Raw genomic sequence first — 19,656 nt, 5'->3', positions numbered from 1 at the left:
TTTAAGATACGTGTAAGTTAAAGGCTGACAAATCTGGTTCCTCTTCATCAGTCTGAGACCCCTCTGCTCTCGGGCAAGTGGTTCCATGTCATGACCAACATTAATCACATTACAACTGTCCGAGGCCTAGGCAAAAGGAGGTGATGCTGGTTTCAGTTCCTGGTGGATGGGCCACACCACTGTTTCTCCCCACAGGACTACAATAAGCAAGCCTCCCCTTGATGGCAGCGATAGCAAAAAAAAAAAAAAAAAAAAAAAAAAAAAAAAAAAAAAAAAAGAGGTGGGGGGAGACTTTTATCTGTAGAGAGCTGACCAGGTGAAGCAGGCACTGAACTAATCCAGATCCCAATCAAATTAGTTCTCTCTCAATGGTAATTAGAAACTAAAGGGGGGGGGGGGGGAGAAAAAGGGCAGACTACATAAAAAGAGGACAAGAAATCAGGATTTAAAGAAAGATTCCAAAACAATTTCCCATACCCCTCTAGCAAAGCCGTACACAATCGTCGCCTTCCTTCCCAGACTCCCTGGATCTTTTCATTCCCAAACCAACACTCCACCCCAACCAAGATGTGTACAACTCCGAAACAAATTCAAGAGAGTTGCATATCAGGTTCAAAAATTCCATTAGATCATTTGGGATAAAGTAATAAAATGAGCGAATCCATCCAGACAAATAAGTAAAATACATCTTTTCCAAAAATTACGACCGGTTTGCACCACGGTCGATCTATAATACCAAGAAAGGTTTTTCTTTTTTCTAAACATTCTCAAGGATAATGGCTTCCATAGGGAACGCAGATTTTTTTTCTCCTTTTTGTAACTACATTACAGCCACGTTAATAGCATCCTTTCAAAACTGCTCCAAGACCAGAGGACCCAATGACACAGTTTGCAAGAGCAGTTGGTGGCAGAGCCCTCCTAGAGGAAGCCCTTGTCCCAAGTCGGGAGGGAAAGAAACCGTGTTTGCACCCCCTGGGCGAGTGTCGCCCGGGACTGAGAGCAGCCAGGGCCGGCCAGGAAAATGGCAAATCTCGCCGGGATCCCCGAAAGGAAAGGCGTTTCAATGGTTCACCCATCGGAAAAAGAAATAGAAACTTTACATTAAGACTTTAGATACCACGGTGAACCAAACTTCCAGGAGGGGGGGGGGGGGCGCGGGGGGGGAATCTCACCGGGGATTTTGCTCGTGAGTTCTTGTCCAAGTGAGAAGTAAAAGATTCCAAAAACTGAGAGGAAAAATTAAATCCCAAACGTCGTCTTCGGTTTTTTCCGTGGATCAACCCACTATCCAGAGAGGGTCAGGGCGACCCGGAAAAGAGGAAACAGTTGCTGAATCAAACCTCCTCTTCAGGCTTCGGAGACCAGCAGTCGGAGGCGTCAGGAGAGGGGAGCGCGACCCCTCGGCGCCGAGCCCGGGGCGCCCCCGCCTCCCCCGGGCCAGCGGTCAGCAGCCCGAACCCGAGCCCCGAGCCAGCCCCGGCCGCGGGGAGCGCCCTCTTCGCCGTGCCCTAGGCAAGCAGCCGCCCGGCCGCCTCCGGAGCCCAGGAGCGGCGGCCGATCAGCTGAGACCGGCCGGCCCGAGGTTCCCCGCGCCGCCCCGGCCCCCCGGAACGCGGGCCCCGGCCCCGGGGGGCGGAGAGGGCGGGAGCGGCGCGGCGCGCCGGGCTGGGGGCCCGGGCTCCCCTCGCGTCTCCCCCTCAGCCGGGGCTCCGCGCTGCGGGACGAGCCCCCGGCTACTCCCCAGTCGCAGAGGAGGGACTCCGGGGGATGGGCCCCCTGGCGTTGCCCCTCCTCCCGGAGCGCCCCCTGCCCAGGATAGACGGAGCGGCGACAGGCCCAGCCGCTGGGAAGGTGCTCTGCGAGCCGCAGCCTCCGCCGCCGCCGCCGCTGCCGCCGGGGAGGGGTGTTGTTTCCCTCACACAGGAGGAGCCGCTGAAGCAGCCGCCGCCATTTTGAACCCGTCAGACTCTCACATACACACAGCTCCGCGGCGCACTGCGCAGGCGCCGCCCCCCCACCCCTCCTCCGGCTCGCCTCCACCCCCACCCCCCTCCAAGCCTCCCTTCGTTTCTTACCGCTCTCCAGGGCGCACGTGAACGCGCACGCGTCACTCCCCTCTAACGCGGACACTCCGCGGCGCGCGCACGCGCGGATGCGTCGGCCTCGAATCGCCCGCGCCCGACGACGCCGACGCGGCTCCCCGCCCCCCTTCGCGTCAGCCCGCCCGCCCTCCCGCCGGCCCACCGCCCCCGCTCCCCGAGGGCCTTCTTCCTGGGCTCGGGCCCGACCTGCTGCTCGCGCCTGCGCGCAGGCCAGGATCCTCCTCCGCGCGCGCCCTCCCCTCCCACACGCCCTCGCTCGAACACACAGACTTCGCCTCTGTGACCCCGCCCCTTGCCGGCCAGCTGCGCCGGCGGCCCTCCCCCACCTCTCCCGGGAGGGTGGTGACCCCCCCCGACCCCCCACAAAGCACAACCAACCCCCCCCCCCAAGCAGTAGGGAGAAGCGCCCCATTCCCTTTCAACCGCCCTCTGCCCCAGTCGGCTCGTCACAGTCACACAACCTGAAGGCCAGGCGGCCTGGGCCAGAGCAGCCGTTGCCCGCCTCAAAGCGGGGGTCTCCCGGGGTCAGGCTGCTGGGCCCGGCCGGTCCGACCTCGGCGCCGTGTTCGGGCCTGTCCAGGGCGAGGGGCCGCAGAGAAGGGGCGCCTTTGCGCTGGCTGCCCTCCCCTCGCCCGCCGGCCAGTGGGCCGAGGACGGCCTGCCCGCCATCCCCGGGCAGGCCCCAGCGCCCCCGCCGCGGGGCCCGTTCGCCCCCGGCTCGGGGTCTCCTCGGTGCAGCGGCTCGGCCCCGCCTCACCCACTCCTCGCCGCTCCGAAGGGGCAGGAAACGGGAGTAGCATGTCTGTCCTGGGCTCGGCTCCCCCGGGGGAGCTCCAGGCGCTTGACAAGGGCGTCCACAGGTACCAGGCGCGGGAGTGGTCTCCGCGACGGCCCGGGGGCGGCGGCGGCCGGCGCGCCCACTGCGGGCCCGAGGCGCCCGGGGAGGTGGCCCTGGAAGCCCCCGCTCCTCGGCCACGCTCAGGTTTCCGCAGCGCCGGTGCCCCCCGGCGCCCCGGGTGGGACGTGACCCCGCCCCCGGCGAGTCGGGGCGCCCCCACGGAGGGGTGCGCGGGTCGCCCCGGCCCCCCGGCCGACCCCGCCGCCCCGGGCCGCGGCGGGCGCGGGAGGCCCGGCCGGGAAGATGTCTCCTCTCGGTGCGCGCAGCTTCGCGCGAGGGTCAGCGACGGGGCAGCGGCCGCCCGAGCCGCGCCGGCCCTGCCCACGAACAGGCTCCCGCAGCTCGACAGCTGCCCGACGGGCTAGCAGGCTGGGGACGTCGACGGAGCCCGGCCAGAGGTATCTGAGCAACGCCATGCGAGCAGCCCAACCGCGATCAGGGCATTTCCCCAGCCAATCTCGTGCTTTGGGGCCCGTTTAAATTATAAATCCCATAAAGGACCGTGGCTTGGGCGTTACGCATCCGGGTCGGCACTGTTGGCTGCACTACACTCTTGCCGAGAGGTGTCACACAGATCTTTTTCTCCCTGCCTTGGGTTCCCACTCTTTAACCTCTGATTCCTGGGATCCGGGGATGCAGGGCAGGGGAGGAATGGAGTGAATCATATAACTTCTATAAACAGCCTTCAACTCTTTTAGGAAGATGATAAAGACAATTGAAATAATGATAGCTTCTATTTCTATTAAGATTTGAACTCTTGGGTAAAGTCACTATACCAAGGTATTATTATTTATTACCACACGGTGCTTTTCTACATGCATACGTCGGGAGTTTTACAGATATTCTCTACTTTGTTTCACAGCATCCTTAGGAGTCAAGCAAACGTGCCTGGTAGTATTATACTCCTGTTAAAGATAGACAGTTGAAGTTTGGAAAGGTTAAACAGCTTGCCTAATTACTCTAACGGAGAGGAGTCCAGCGCTCTGCGATAGCAGACCGCAGCATCTCACAACAAAATGAAAGGTTTGTTAGCACGCTTGGGGTGATGAGCACCGAGTGGTGTGTGGAATTCTAGAATCACCGTACGGTACACCTGAAACTTAGACTGTATGTTAACTGGGATTAAAATTAAAACTTAAGGGGCGCCTGGGTGGCGCAGTCGGTTAAGCGTCCGACTTCAGCCAGGTCACGATCTCGCGGTCCGGGAGTTCGAGCCCCGCGTCGGGCTCTGGGCTGATGGCTCAGAGCCTGGAGCCTGTTTCCGATTCTGTGTCTCCCTCTCTCTCTGCCCCTTCCCCGTTCATGCTCTGTCTCTCTCTGTCTCAAAAATAAATAAAAACATTTAAAAAAAAAATTAAAACTTAAAAAAAAAAAGATTTGTTAATATGGCCTTACCCTCTTGCATTCCAGTCACTGGGAAATATTCTTTATACTGATACCAGTTTTTGTTCAGACTTCTTAGATTTTCAGGAGCACGGATGTGAAGATCTTCACCAAAACTTTATCAGGTCCAAAGCCTTTTTAAGTCTTTCAGACTACAGTAAAATATACCTTAAAAGCAGCAGTCTTTCACATTGGTGCTACCAGACATGGTCCCAGAGGCTACTGGCTGTCTATCGGTATAGAAAAAGGCAGCAGCTTGCTTTGTTTTTAAATAGAAGAGGAGGACTCTTGCTATCCTTAGATTAAGTGTTAGGCCTCATTGCAGTTTGCAAAATAAATGGCTTTATTACCTTGCCACCTGTCCTTGTAACCCGTGGGATACTTCAGCGAAAAGAGAAGGAGAAGGAGGTCTCTAGCAGTAGCTCAACTTGTTTTTGCCCTTTTTCTTATGGTTCCGACCCCCTTAAGTAATTAACCGTCAACACCGAGTGAGTTGCTCATTTTCAGCAAAAAGATACCTCCTACAGATTTAACCCAGTTGGTACGCTGGGAGGAAACCTAAGAAGGCTCTAAGAGCAGTAACAGTAATACTTCATTTGAACAGAACTGCGAGTAAAAGTTTGTCAGATTGCAACCAGCTCTTTTCCAGTTGAAAGCTATTTAACTAGTGTGCATTGCATGGCGGGGCCGGGGCGGGGGGAGGAGGAATAGTGTTTAAACAGATATACACAAGCATTCTTTGTTAATATTTGAAAGATGTGCAGGGTGAGATAAGAGATAGGTGCCTAGTGATTCCTCCCAAATCCCAATTGGCAAAGGTGTAATTTTGAGGCTCGCTGCTTGCCCTAAAAGGACATTGTCAAGAATAGACTTTGGGTGATTCCCCAAGAAGGGCAGTAGAGCTATGAACTGTATGGCTTCAACTGTAACTGCAGGGAGATGCAGAGAGTAGTAGATGAGAAGGAAAGAAAGGTGCCTTCTAGAGACATGGAGAAGAGGACCCCTGGTTGAAATAAGCTGGTACCTTAATAAGATATTAACACATCTCTGCCTTCTTGAGCAAAGCTGAGACCCAACAAGTGCTAAGAGTCAAAATCCAGATCACCCACTTCTTTTGGGAGACTTTAGTAGGCGAAAGGAGAACTGTGTAGTCTCATGAAGTAAATTAATCTATTTCTAATTTCTCTGCACTCCTTAGATGTTAAGGAAATAGGGATGTCTCAAGCAGTAGAAGTCTAAACCAACATAGAAAAATCTGTCTCAAAGATGCCCTAAGAGGTAGCATAACGAGTGGTTAAAAAGCTTTGACATCTGAGACTGAAGGTATACTCTCTACCAGCTATCTGATCCTAATGAACTCCTCAAAGCCCGCTTTTCATCTATGAAGTAGGAAAATGCCTAACTCTCAAATGAATAATGTCTTAAAGCTCAATGTCTGGCACATGATAACCTCCAATTGTGAGCATTTACTATGTTTCTCACCTCTGTTGTTTTTTTTTTAAGTTTATTATTTATTTTGAGAGAGAGCATGAGCAAGGGAGGGAGAGGGACGGAGAGAGAGGGAGAGAGAGAATCCCGAGCAGGCTCCATGCTGGCAGCACGGAGCCCAACCCCAGCTCAAACTCATGAACCATCGTGAGATCATGACCTGAGCCTAAACCAAAGGCAGAAGCTTAACCAACTCAAGCGCCCAGGCGCCCGTTTCTGACCTCTAGTTTTAAGGAAAGTTTTAAGTAAAGATGTTTCAATATTTAGGCAAATTGACATGGAGTATAAGTAGTGACTTAGAGCTTCTCCTCTTTCCCTTTCTAGCTGCTAAGCCTTTCTTTCCTCCCTACCCCTTGTGTCTCTGATTTCCATTTTCCTCTCTTCCTGGACTCTGCCTGCGCCTCTCTCATCATCAACTCCCTCCTAAGGTCTCTTTCTTTCCATCCTTCTCTCCATCACTCTGCCACTCTCCACCTGCTGTGTGCATTCCTCTCTCCCAGCCCAGCCTGTTGTCTTCTACTGTGTCCTCGGCAGACCTTACTTGCTCACTTCCCCTTATCCATCCATTTGGAGCACTTAATCCCATGCTCTCTAGTTTTGTTACTTAATCATTTCCTGAATGGGGCACCTGGGTAGCTCAGTCGGTTGAGCATACAGCTCATGGTCTCGGCTCTGGTCATGATCTCGTGGTTTGTGAGTTTGAGCCCCTCATCGGGCTTTGTGCTGACAGCACGGAGCCTGCTTGGGATTCTCTCTCTCTCCCTCTTTCTCTGCCCCTCCCCAGGTCATGCACCCTCGCTTTCTGTCTCTCGCTCTCAAAATGAATAAATAAACTTAAAAAAAAATCATTTCCTGACCACCTCCGTCCACCTCCTTACACTAGACGATAAGTTCTGTCAAGGCAAGAGCCTGGCCACATTTGTATCTGTCAAAAAACCTTCCAAAATCAATATCACATACTTACTGTGTCAACCTTAGGAGGGATAAACACTAGGTGTTGGGTGATTGTGAGTTTTAAGGGATAGAAAGTTTTGTTTAGGGATGCCTGGGTGGCTCAGTTGTTTAAGCATCCGACTTCGGCTTGGGTCATTATCCCATAGTTTGTGAGTTTGAGCCCCACATCGGGCTCTGTGCTGACAGCTCAGAGCCTGGAGCCTGCTTTGGATTCTGTGTCTTCCTCTCTCTGTCCTTCCCCCACTCATGCTCTGTCTCTGTCTCTCAAAAATGAATAAACGTTAAAAAAATTTTTTTAAGTTTATTTTTAATGTTTATTTATTTTGAGAGAGAGCAAGCTGGGGAAGTGCAGAGAGAGGGATAGAGGGAGAATCCCAAGCTTGAACTTGAAATGCGGGCTTGCGGGCTTGAACCCGCAAATCATAAGATCATGACCTGAGCCTAAACCAAGAGTGATTTAACTCACTGAGCCACCCAGTCACCCCTAGAAGTTTTCTTTTGAGTTTGGAAGTAAAAAATTGAAATTGATCAGGAGAAAAAAAAAAAAAGGAAGCCAGAAATGCCCTGTCGGTTGTCATATCATTGAACATGAATGGCACATGAGATTCTCGTAAGCCTCAGGGAGCATCGTTGATTCTTTAGGTCTATGGGACCACAGCCCTCCCTGGCCCAATGCCTCCTTGCTGCCATTTTTTCTAGACATATAGCCTGCCTTTGTGCAGATCTGCCTCCCCTGACGTATGGGTTTGACTTTGGCTGTTCGGGCACCTGCAGCAGCATCTGGGATCCACCTGCTCTTTTGAGCAGCCTTACTTCACGTTGGGGTAGGGCCACCCTCACTTTCACTTCTAAGAGGGAGGACTCCCTGCCTTTCCTGGAAGTGGGTCTTGAGCCGAGCCCTGTGCCTCACTACACCTGTGTTCGGTCTGGGGCTGTTTCTGGCTCCCTGGGGTTTCGGATCTGTTTGCAACCTTATGCTCATTTGCTGGCTCAGGTATTGATAGCTTTTCAGTCCTCCAGCCACATCCCCAAAGGGCTAGTTGCCTAAACACTTAGGCCTGTTTCTGGATTCTTCTAGTGGATCTGATCTTTGCCCATCTTCTTCAAGAGCGCCCACTGCCTTTTGTCAGATTCGGCTAAAGCTGCCCCTTCTTTGGCCGCTTTGTGAGAGGTTCTTACCAGCTGTGTGTTATTAGCCCAGGCCCCTCACCTATCAGGATCCCTGTTCTCGCTTTAATAAAACTGACATAATGACTCCTGCCCTGTTTCCTGCCGGGATTGCTGTGGAATCAAATGGACTAATGCACACGAACGCTCTACGAAAGCTGGAAGACAACACATTTAGACAAGATTGCTGGTTCTCCTATTTCTGTTTATTTCTTCTTTTTACTACATGAAAGAATTGTTTTGTTGCTACGTACCGTGTGGCCAACACTAAACAGTGCTTATATGGAGACAAAAGATTTGAAAGATTAGAAAGCTTGGCTTTTACCCTTGAAGACTTCACGTCATGGAGGAGATACCATGAAGACATGACATGCTTGGAGAACAATCATCATTACGGTCAATCACCAGAAGATAATGTAAGAATAGGAACTGGATAGAGAATTCCACCTGGATGTAGGCCCCATGGGATAGGAAACTTTGTTCATTTTGTTCGCATTCATTGCTGTATCCCCGGTGCCCAGGACAGTGCTGGCCACAGCTGGCATTTATTCGACCGACCGTGTTTTTGATTCCCTGAATACAGTAGTACAGTGATGCTTTTGAGAGACAGGGGTGTGAAGACCAGAGGGCTTGGAACCTTTGCAGGTAGGTTTGGTTTTGACGGAGTAAGAGAGGCACATAGATTCTGGAGCAAAGGATTGGTGTGATAACAATTGTTGCAGGTGAACTGTTCCTGCAGCTGTCACTTAGGTTGGAATAGAGGTGACAGACAAAGCCCTACAACTGCAAACCCAGCCAGGTAGCAAGGATGCGAATTTAAGGCCAAGTTCATCACTCTCTTTACTCCAGCTTCTCTTGTGACCTACTCTTTCCACTCTACTTATCTCTACGGCTTCCAGTTTCTGGGTGTCGTCTCTAGAGTCCCTATTGGAGTACAGCTTTCGATGTGATATCATAAACTTAGTATCTCCAGTCAACGTTTTTTGTCAAAATGCCTCTTTTAATTACACCATTCATTATATCTGAAGTGTATAATTTTAAAATGACAATCTCCTTTTTTTTTTTTTTCCAAAATGCCTACTAAATATTTCAACTCCGAAATGTATTCAGTTGTCTTTCTCTTTCTGGCTAAATCTATTTTCACACTCTCTGGGGGACCTCAAGAAAATATTGACAACATTGAAGGTGAGATTTTCATGTTGTGTTTTTTTGCAATTATACCTGATTTGCCACACAGCTTGGAGTTTGTGTTTTGATTTTGTCACAATTACTAGATCTGCTTCTACCATTGATCTAATTATCTTATTGTTGGTGAGCTGCACATCCTTAGTAAACTTTCTATCCCTGTATAATTTCGTTGTTATAAGGAATGTGGGAGATACTATAAGTTTACTCTTAGCCTTTATTATTGAAACTGATTACAAGATTTAGCAACATCTATGTTTTTTTAATGTTTATTTTGAGAGAGAGAGCACACAAGCTGGGAAAGGGCAGAGAGAGAGGGAGGGAGAGAAAGATTTTCTGTGTTCACGGCGCAGAGACCTACACGGGGCTCAATCCCACAGAACCATGAGATCATGACCTGAGCTGAAATCAAAAGTCGGACGCTTAACCCACTGAGCCACCTAGGCACCTCCCAACATCTATTTTTAATGGCTATGTTTCTGTTGGTGAAAGCTTATGTTCTGCATGAATGTTACTATTTGCATGAATGTTAGTATTGTCTATAATATATTTAAGCATTTTCTGTTTCACTTCAGTATTTAGTGCTCATTTGCTATTTCCTATATTTTATACATTTTTATAGTCAACCAATTCAGAAAAGTGGGCAAATCGAATTCTCAGATCCAGCTTGCTGGAAGATAAATATAGAATCTGCAATGTCTTCCTTTCTCTGAATCCACATTATTCCTCTTAAAGGGACCATATTTCGTTCCATATGCGTTTAAGTTGCTCCTTAATACACAGGCGTGCGATCTGGCTGCTATTGATAGGAGAACAATGCCCCTCATTTCCAATAGCGGCTCTTCATTCGCTGGTGTACTTCTGATGAAACCTGCCACCCACCGTCTCACATTTGATTGGATCTCTGTGTGACCATCAGCATCATCAACCACAAAACACATGCCAGTTTTTAACTACCTGCTGGGTCCTCAAGGTTTAAAATATAAAACTGGGACCTTGCCCTCAAGGGGCTTACAGTTTAAAGAGAAAAGAAAAGGACAAAAAGACGACTACCTCAAAACTGTCAAGGTGCATAGACCAACAAGTGCCTGGTAGGGCTGGAAGAGGGAGGAGACTGCACGCTTCAGAATCTGCAGCCATAGTTCTCTCTCATCCAGGACTCCCCGGTGCATTTACTCGGTGCTGCACCGACTTCTTCCTTAGGGTCTCTTAGATCCCCCTCTGTTGGGCACATTAGCATTGATTCGCAGAATCTCAGAGCTGGCGTGGAGCTTGGAGGTCATTTAATCCAACCCGCTTATTTTAAAAACCGGCAGTCTGAGACCCAAAGATGTTAAGCAGCTTGGCCAAGGTCATGCAGCTAGTTTAGTAATGAAATTGGAACTATAAACCATGTCTTCTGATCGCTGCTTTTTCTGCTACTACTCAAATTGATGTCATTTCTAACCATCAGATCTAAGATCATTCATTTGTTCCTTCCCCAGAAAGAGCACCAGCCTGCTCAGGACACTGTACTTGGCACTGAGGTTGATCGCAATGTGGGTGTGCATGAGACCACCTTATGTGTGCGTGGGGGGGGGGGGTCAGGTGACCATATAAATTAGCCTCTAATTTATAGACCCTTTGAAACAGCAAAAAGGTCTGATAATAACTATATGCACATCAGGTGTTAACTACGATGAGTGCCATGATGGACATCAGGTCTCTGCAGGATACATGCACGGTCTGTACAGGATACTGTGAGGGCACAAAGGTGGGAGGGGCCAATTCTGCACAAAGGGGCGGGGGAGGGGTGTGCAGTCAGGGAAGTCTTTCTGGAGGAGGTGATGCTTGAAAGTTACTGAGGTTTTGATGTTAACCAAGAAGACAATGGGGGAAGGGCATTTCCTATCCCTGACACGCTCTGGACGCAGCAGGATGGCCAGCAAGAGCTGAGTCTGCAAAGGTGGGGGGAATTCTATCCTAGAGGAGCCCTCACACCATGTTCAGCAAGCAGATGGGGGCGCAGTGACCCCCAGTCCCCTTTGGATCCCGGCAGATATCTGGTCATCCAGGCAGCAAATATTTACTGAGTATCTACTAGGTAGCAGGCACTGCCATAGGGAATACGGTGGACATGACAGACAGATGGCTGTTCTGAGAGACATGGTGTGGCAGCCCGGCAGGGCCCCTGGAGATGTGCTGTCTGTATTCCCAGTCTAGCTGCATCCTGCACTGATCACTTTGATCAAGCCACGGAGCTCTTAGGGTTTCAGTTTCCTCGTCCATAAAATGGGGATGAGTCCCTCCTCATAGGTGGTTGTCACAAGATCTAAACGGGTTAACACTCACCATGCTAGAACAGCACCTGGAACCTAGCAAGTGCTATACAAGTTTGTGAAATAAACCTGAGCTTACAGTTGGGGGCACCACAGCAAATTATTTATTAGATAAATTCTGTGAAGAAAATAGGAGGGCATCTCTGAGGAGCTGACACTGGAGTTGAGATCATATGACAAAAAGGAACATTCCAGGGAAAGAGAACCGCTTGAGCCAAGGCCCTCAGTGGGACCAGACATTCCTGTACTTAAAAAGAAGTGAGCCAGGGGCGCCTGGGTGGCTCAGTCGGTTAAGCATCTGACTCTTGATTTCAGCTCAGATCATGATCTCACAGCTCGTGAGTTTGAGCCCCTCATCGCCTCAGCACTGACGGCGCGGAGCCTGTTTGGGATTCTCTCTCTCTCTCTCTCTCTCTCTCTCTCTCTTTCTCTCTCTCCCCCTTTCTCTCTGCCCCTCTGCAATTCTCTCTCTCAAAATAAATAAACTTAAAATTAAAAAAGGGGGGGGCACCTAGGTGGCTCAGTTGGTTAAGTGACTGGCTCAGGTCATGTATCTCCCAGTTCATGAGTTCAAGCCCCTGCATCTGGCTCTCTGCTGCGAGTGCGGAGTCCAGAGTAGGCTTCCGATCCCCATCCCCTTTGTTTTCTGCCCCCCCTTGTTCATTTTCTCTCTCTCTCTCTCAAAAATGAATACGTACATTAAAAAGAAGAAAAGAAGAAGAAGAAGCCGCCCAGATTGGCCAAGGTGGAGAGGGGTCTGAGAGGGGTCTGAGATGACTCAGGCTGGTCGTACGGAGCTTGCCACAAGCTGGGAGTGTACTCTCAGGGCAGGGGCAGACCATGGTGGTCCTGGAAACAAGGGGATGACAAGATCAAATTTATGTTTCAGAAAGAACTCTCATGCAAAAGCAGAATGCTGGAGGGAAAATTAAGGTGTTCTGTCTCTCACTTTGAACTTGAGGCCATGGCCTCAGGCAGTAAATCTGGTAGAGGAGAGGGAAGGTAGAGGACAGCTCCCAGGGTCTGGCCACACCCAGGGCTGTGGGGGCAGAGGGGTTGTGCCAGCCCCTGAAGTGAGGGCATCCGGGAGAAGCAGGGCCGGGGCAGGAGGAGGGGGATCGCACCACTCAGTCGCTGAGACTGGGGCTCTTCAAGGGCTGGGACAGAGGAAAGCAGTGACACCCAGACCCACCGTGGGAGGAACGAGGACCGAGATGGCCCATAGAAGTGTAGGAGGAGAGACGCCTGGGTGGCTCAGTAGTTAAGTGCCTGACTTCGGCTCAGGTCATGATCTTGAGATTCTGAGTTCAAGCCCTGCATCTGGCTCTGTGCTGACCGCTCAGAGCCTGGAGCTGCTTTGGTTTCTGTCTCTCTCTCTCTCTGCCCCTCCCCTGCTCGCACTCTGTCTGTCTGTCTCTCTCTCGAAAATAAACATTGAAAGGAAGTTTTAAAAAGTGTGGGAGGAGACCAGAATCTCAGGGAGAGGGCTGCAGCTGAGAGGACGGTGCACCTGGCCCTTTATCGGTCCCTGCTTCTTGCTTGAAGAATGAATGAATGTGGGAAGCGTCCAGCAGGGGAAGAGGAATCCGTAAAAGCAGCTGAGAAGGAGAGACCGAAGAGGTAGGACACGGGAAAGAGCGTGGAGGACAGTGTCCAGCAGGAGGGAGGGGTTGGGGGCAAGACACAGCTGGAAGACGTCCCCCCTCCGTGGGGAGCCATTATGACATCACCTTTGACAGCAGCGTCGGCGCACATGGGGGTGGGGGGCCAGAATGCGATGAGCCAAGAATGAAAGGGAAGAAAAGATGGCAAGTGTAACCCTCCTTGAAGAGCAGAGGGAAGACAGGAGTGTGATGGGAAAGAACCGAGCTTGTGTGTGGCCTGCAAGGTGTCGGTAGAGAGAGGGCTTGGAAACGGAACCTGGAAATACAGGAGGCTCCTTGTGTGGAACAGCCAGCGAGGGCGGACCGGCCCTGAGATTAGCTCCGGCTAAGACACCTTCCTCTGAACTTGGAGAGGCTGCACAGAGATGGTTTGGGGGGTGCGGGGGCAAGAGGCTAATGCATTTACACCTGAGAACCCCTGGAGCTGTCTTAGGGATGGAGAAGGCAGTGTGGTAGGCTTTCGACCCCCATCCCTCTCTCTCTGACAGAAGCCATGTCCTTGGATTTGGGGAGCAGTAGGGGGCTGGCGGGGAGCCTACCTCCTGTGACCTGTAGTCATGCGAGAGGTCGGTGAGGAAGGAGAACTTAGAAGAGCCCAAAGCAGGCCACATGGGTCCCCAGCTGACAGATAAACATGGGTTTTCTGCCTCCCTCAGGTTCAGCTCTACCTCCCTCCCATAATTGCCCTTGGACTTTCTGCAAAGCCTGGCACTCAGCCCTCAGCTCTTCCTTCCCTTCAGGTCTCCACTTTCCCTAACTTCAGATATCATCTAGGTGGGGGTGACTCCCACAGCTACAGCAACCCTGACCTTCCCACACGGCCTGGCCAGCAACTTCGCTGTTGGACCTTCCCCTGGGACTTTCCCGTGAGGAATGAGTCTCTCGCATGATCCTCGCCTCCAAACAGGTTCAGGCTCTGCCCCCTCCTCCCCAGGCCCTCCTCTGCCCCCAAACATGTGCACCAGGCCTTCCCTGCTGCCCCCCACCCCCGTGGATTCCCACAGGCCTGTAAACCACCCACCCAGTTTGGCATTTACTGCACGACCTTTTTGCATTTTAAAAATCTCCAGTGAGTATGTTTCAGTCTCCCTCATGGAGAATGTTCCCTGAAGTAAGCCCCTCCTGGAGTAAGCCCCCCTGAGGGCTGGGGCTTACGTGCTGATTTCCTCCACCGTCTCTGGAATCAGCCCTCGAAAAAAGTCATTTCCGGGGCCCCTGGGTGGCCGGGTCGGTCGGTTGAGTGTCCGACTTCGATTCAGGTCATGATCTCACCGTTTGTGAGTTCGAGCCCTGCATCAGGCTCTCTGCTGTCAGCACAGAGCCTGCTTCAGATCCTCTGTCCCCCCGCCCCCCCCCCCGCTCCTCCCAGCTTACGCTCGATCTCTGTCTCTCTTTCTCTCTCTCTCTCAAATAAATAAACATAAAAAAAAAAGAAAATAGCCATTTCCTCACTCATTTCATGTAATACGAGAGCAGGCCACTGTCTGGGGACGGAGGGCACGGGGAACAGACTAGAGGGCTTGCCAGGAAAGAGGTGAACTTCATAAAGTAACTCTCAGAGGAGAACATTGCAGGCACAAAGTATTTGCATCTGAGTAGAGACTCAAATGGGATGAAATGATGGAAGAGGCCGTTGAGTCCCTTTGTCAAGAAGGCCCAGCCAGTGGGTGGCGGAGACCGAAGAGGAAGAGGGAGCCAAGGGCCTGAGGAGGATCTGGTGGCGAGTTTAGCCTGGGATGGCAGCAGGTTGGTGGCCAATAGTCTGTCTCGAGGGGCTCCAGAAAGGGCAGTGTCCCATACTCAAGGCCAGAGATAAGAAAAGCATCTGTAACACCAGCTCTGGGCACCTGGTCAGCTGTCGCTGGAGGCGAGGCTGGTAAGGGGGAGGGTTGATGGTCACAGGCTAGACTGAGGCAGTGACTGAGTGACGGGAAGAGGAGTGGAAACCAGGCCGAGAAAGACCAGTGTTTGGCAGAGGGCACGGAGTGAGGAGGATGACAGTGACTCATAGAGTCGAAGCTTCGCCCTGCGAGCAGGAGGCAAGGCATGAACAGAGGAGAGGCCTATGAACACTGCATTTCTTGGTGGTCCCCATTCAACTCCATTCAAAAGGGCTGAAGAGAAAAGGTTGGAAAGGCCTCATGGGTGGTCTTAAGGGAGCATGGCGGCGTCTTCCCTCTGTGCAAGTGGAAGGGGCCAGCCGTCCTCACCTCATCTGACGCAGTCACGGGGTGGGTGCGTGGCTTGCGACCTAGGTTTGACCCGGCAGACCTTCTATTTCCGAATATTGATCCTGGGCCAGGTGAAGCTCCCTGGCTTCCCGCCGACCCAAATGTGGTCCGCCAGTCCCCAGAACATTCTGAGAGCCACCTCCCCCACCATACACGCACACTGAGATTAAACTCCTCTCTGGTTGGCTGGAGTCCATTTCTGTCGCTTGCGACCAAGGACCAAGAACTCTAAGTCTGAGAGCTTGACCCTGTTGACTGAAGGTTGAGGATGCGGTCAGATTCCTATGCGGATGTGGAGTCCAAGGAAGAATCCAGAAGAACCACAGATTTGTTCATCTCGTCAGTTTTCCTATGTGCTAGGTACGAGGGATGGAAAGAAATGTGGCAGACTCTGGCCTTTTTTTTTTTTTTTTTTAAGTGTATTTATTTTGGAGAGACACTGAGACAGCATGAGCAGGGGAGGGACGGAGAGAGAATGGGAGAGAGAGACAGAGAGAGAATGGATCCCAGCCAGGCTCCACGCCATCAGCACAGAGCCCGATATGGGGCTCAAACTCACGGAACCATGAAATCATGACCTGAACTGGAACCAAGAGTCGGACGCTTCACCGACTGAGCCACCCAGGTGCCCCGACTCTGGTCTTCATGTAAACAAAGTGAGTGTGTCTTGATTTGAGTTCACCACCCAGAAGCAAAACTCGGCACAAGGATTCCAGTGCAAGTCGTTTATGTGGGAGGGTGGTCCTAGGAAGGACTGGTAGGGAAGTGCAGAAATAGGACAGGGAAGAGAAGGTGGCCAACAGAAGGGGCATCTCAGGCGAGCTGCTACAGCGGGTCCCTGCAGCTCAGCCTGGCTGGGGCCTCTGGGAGGGTAGAACAGGCCTCAGAGTTTCACTTACCCACCAGATGCCATCTGTCATTGGCCGAGGGGTGCCTCCAGAGGCCATGAGCTCCTTAGAACTTTCACTGCCTTGCACGCGTGCAGAGTTAGTAGCTTAAGGAGCCCTCAGGCAGAGACACAGAATGTGGGCTGCTAGGGGGCCATGGATGGGCCACCACATCCGGGACTGTGGAATGCAGTGGAGAGAGAGAGTTCTATGGGTTCTCAGCGCTGGGACAGGGGCTGTGGGTATCAGAAGAGAGCAGTCAGTTCCAGAGAGAAAAGATCCTCGGATTAGTTTTTCAAAAAAAATTTTTTAACGTTTATTCATTTTTTGAGAGACAGAGCATGAACGGGGAAGGGGCACAGAGAGAGGGAGACACGGACTCCACAGCAGGCTCCGGGCTCAGAGCTGTCAGCACAGAACTCACGAGCTGCGAGATCATGACCTGAGCTGAAGTAGGACACTTAACCGACAGAGCCACCCGGGCCCCAGAGATGCCCTTTTAAACCAGTCGCATTTCTTGGGGCACCTGGCTGACTCAGTCGGTAGAGCATGCGACTCTTGATCCTGGCTGGGGTCGTGAGTTCGAGCCGCCTGTTGGGCGTAGAGATTGCTTAAATAAATAAACTAAAAAAAAAAAAAAATACAGGTGAGGTCGTGTTCCTGCTCTGTTAACACACAGCAGGCTGTGTGTGTCAAGTGACAAGTGACATAAAATGAAGCTCTCCGAGGGCTGCTGGCTGCCTGAATGGCTGCAGGGGGCCTCCCGCGGGAACCTGACAGCCAGGCACGGGTACAGTGCAGGAACACGGTGAGGAAGAAGCTTCCCTGGGCATCAGACTGGGGCAAGGCGGAAGAGGGACAGGCACTGCTGTGGGCCGGGGGATGAGACACGTCCACCCAACATGGGAGGAGCCCAAGACAGAAGTCACACCATCTCAGGCGCCGGAGAGCACTAGGTCTGCAAAAGGCGAGGAAGACTGAGCCCTTTCTCTCAAGCAGAACCGCGGTCCAGTGGAGGAGATCAAAAAGGCCACGATAAGTGACGGAGGGAGGTGACGGCTGCCGTGGCAGGGCGTGGCAGCAGCCTGGGAGCAGACATGGGAAGCAGAGAGAGCAAGGTGGTCTGATCCTGCAGCGGAAAGACGAACTCTGCCTCCCCCTTCCTCACCCCCACACACCCCTCCCTCCTGCCTGCCCGCTCCTATGCACCCGGCGCCCGGGCCAAGGACACCTGCTTCCTCCATGCCCAGCAGCCATGCCTGCCCACCACGCATGCCCCTGCCTCTCCCCTCGCGAGGTTCGGCAGATTGCAGTTAACTGTGCTCTGGTGCTACAGCGAGCAGCCAGAAGGTACCCCGTGTCCGTTGTCCTCTTTGACCTCTGTTTGCTTAAGGACGTTGAGTGTCAGCAGCAGCCGGCAGCGATGTGCTCTCAGGGGCCCAGACGGGACCTGGGGGCTCATCGTCTTGTGACAAGTCTGAGGGCAGCGATCCCCTTGGATGAAGCCCCCAGCCAGCCGTCGCAGCTGAGCTGTGCCTGGGGTGACTTCGGGTGGCTCTTCGGGTACCGAGGCGATGCACCAGGTAAAGAGAGCTGCTTCTCACAGGGTGCCGATCTGGAGCTACTTTGGAGCACACAACTCAAGCTTTTTTCATCCTCAGATGGGTGGGTATGACAAGTTTGTGAAGTTGAAATTCTGCTCATTTCTGAGCGAGAGCCCCAGCGGGGGGCTAAGGTGCCTTTCCTGTCTATATGCCCCTCAGCAATTGTGCCCAGGGGGGCCGGGGGTGGCAGGGGCCAGAGCCAAGGGGCAGGCAGCGGAGGGTGGGTCCGCTGCAGGGAGGCTACTTCGTGCTCACAGGCCCGGTGACCACCACCCCGACGCCTGCCCCAGTCTCCTCTGGATCCCGGTGGGCTCCCGCCTCTGTCTGACCACTGGGGAGGAGAGGAGGGAGTTGGGACAGGCAAGGAGGGGCTAGTCTGCAGGGGTCAGCGCAGCCTGTGGGACTGGGGCAGAGCCCAGCGGGGTACATGGTTTTGGGGGCAAGATCCTCTCCCAAAGGGAGGTTTGTCCTGGGTCTTGCCCATACCTCTGAGTGACTGTGATGTCCCAGCTGTCAGGTAGTGTACTTGGCGGGAGCTGAAAGGGCAGCTTCAGGAGAAGGGAGCCAGGGTGGGGGCGCAGGTTGGGCCTTTGCTCCTTAGGTGAAGGGTCTCGATCCTGGCCCCGACTAGTTTCCAACCTGGACATATGCTTGGGCAGCCTCCATCTTGCCTGTGGTTCTCACACCTGCTCTATCCCCAGCCCAGATGCAAAAATTCTCTGGGGTCCCCCTGCCTGGCTTAGCCCAAAATGTTTCCCTCACCTCCACCACGGCCCTCTATTCCAGGGCCCAGCCCCACGCCCAGGTGACCACAGACCCCTGCTCTGTGAGGCTGGATCGGGTAGACCTTCAGCCAGAGGCTTAGGGAGGCCCGGGCAGGGTGAGCGGAGGGGTTCGGGGCCCCTTCTGGCCAGTGGCAGCAATGCCTTGTCCTCCAGCCGCCTCAGCCTCCCGGACACAGGCGCTGCGATCTCTGCCCCGCCCCGGCAGGCTTTTAATACTTGCCATAATCCCTTCTGCTGACGGGGGCTGGGAAGAGGGGCCAGTGAGCTTGGAGAGGCACTGGGACCTGCTCTACCCGCCGCCTGAAGACCCTGGGAGGGACGTCCTGGACCCTCACGGCCAGGAGTCCCTGGGGCAGGCTGCCAGCCCAGGGGCAGGGGTCATGCCTTGGGGCTCCGAATTGAGTTCATTGGGACAAACTACCTAGTTCTGATTTGAAATTGTTTGGATAATTGACGTGAACTGGTTTCCCCAGGCTCCTGGGGTCAGGGGAATTTGGGCTTGGGCGGACACGTCTGAGAGTGAAAACGTGTGAGCAAGCCCATTAGGGGGCTGTTTACATTTCTATTGTCAGCGGCCAGAGTCTGTTTGTTTAAACCCCAGGAGGTCTCCCCTGGTCCCTCTGGGTCTCTGCTCCAGTTCAGAACTTGAATTTCACAAGTCGGTGTGAATTGCACCCTTCTTATCTGTCTTGCCTGGAGGTGGGCAGTTCAGGCTTACATAGCCCACGTGCATTTATTTAATGAACATTAAAGGCCTCTGAGAGAGGCCTCCAGGGGGTGTCACTAAGTCTCTGAGACCTGCCCTCAGCCATTTTGCCGGGGAGACACCAGTCACGGTACCGCACGGGTTCCTGCTCTGACAGGGTCTTTAGAGGCTCTCAGCCGAGAGATTATGGGGCCCTACCCCAGCATAAATAATAGGATGTCCAAGTAACACAAGATTTCTCCTGATGACTAACTACTTGGATTAATGTTTTAAATAATCTTTTT

General features: G+C 52.7%; 2 protein-coding genes across 3 annotated transcripts in view; both read right to left on the bottom strand.

Moving 5' to 3' along the window:
* Positions 1 to 1,577, bottom strand: part of KDM2A (lysine demethylase 2A) — a 96,809-nt gene extending 95,232 nt beyond the window's left edge. Inside the window, exon 1 of one of the 2 annotated variants that reach the window (XM_030330974.1) lies at positions 1,173 to 1,577. The gene's annotated coding sequence lies outside the window, so the exon portion shown is untranslated. The remainder of the gene's footprint in view (positions 1 to 1,172) is intronic. The other variant, XM_030330973.1, reaches the window with a different exon arrangement.
* Positions 1,378 to 2,902, bottom strand: LOC116738365 (translation initiation factor IF-2-like). Its single transcript, XM_032595095.1, has 3 exons — positions 2,769 to 2,902; positions 2,564 to 2,674; positions 1,378 to 1,966 (listed from the first exon to the last, which is right to left on the bottom strand). Exons 1-3 carry the CDS (start codon positions 2,900 to 2,902, stop codon positions 1,378 to 1,380), a joined length of 834 nt encoding a protein of 277 aa, XP_032450986.1.
* Between the last annotated feature and the right edge of the window lie 16,754 nt (positions 2,903 to 19,656).

Source organism: Lynx canadensis, chromosome D1, assembly GCF_007474595.2.
Source record: "Lynx canadensis isolate LIC74 chromosome D1, mLynCan4.pri.v2, whole genome shotgun sequence".
Taxonomy (NCBI): domain Eukaryota; kingdom Metazoa; phylum Chordata; class Mammalia; order Carnivora; family Felidae; genus Lynx; species Lynx canadensis.
This window is presented reverse-complemented; position numbering and strand designations above follow the sequence as displayed.

Coding starts and splice junctions, on each gene's coding strand:
- LOC116738365 (XM_032595095.1), bottom strand. CDS start 2,902: ATGCTACTCCCGTTTCCTGCCCCTTCGGAGCGGCGAGGAGTGGGTGAG. Junction 2,675..2,768: donor CTGGGGCCTGCCCGGGGATG/GCGGGCAGGCCG, acceptor CGCCCTGGACAG/GCCCGAACACGGCGCCGAGG. Junction 1,967..2,563: donor CCAGGCCGCCTGGCCTTCAG/GTTGTGTGACTG, acceptor TGTATGTGAGAG/TCTGACGGGTTCAAAATGGC.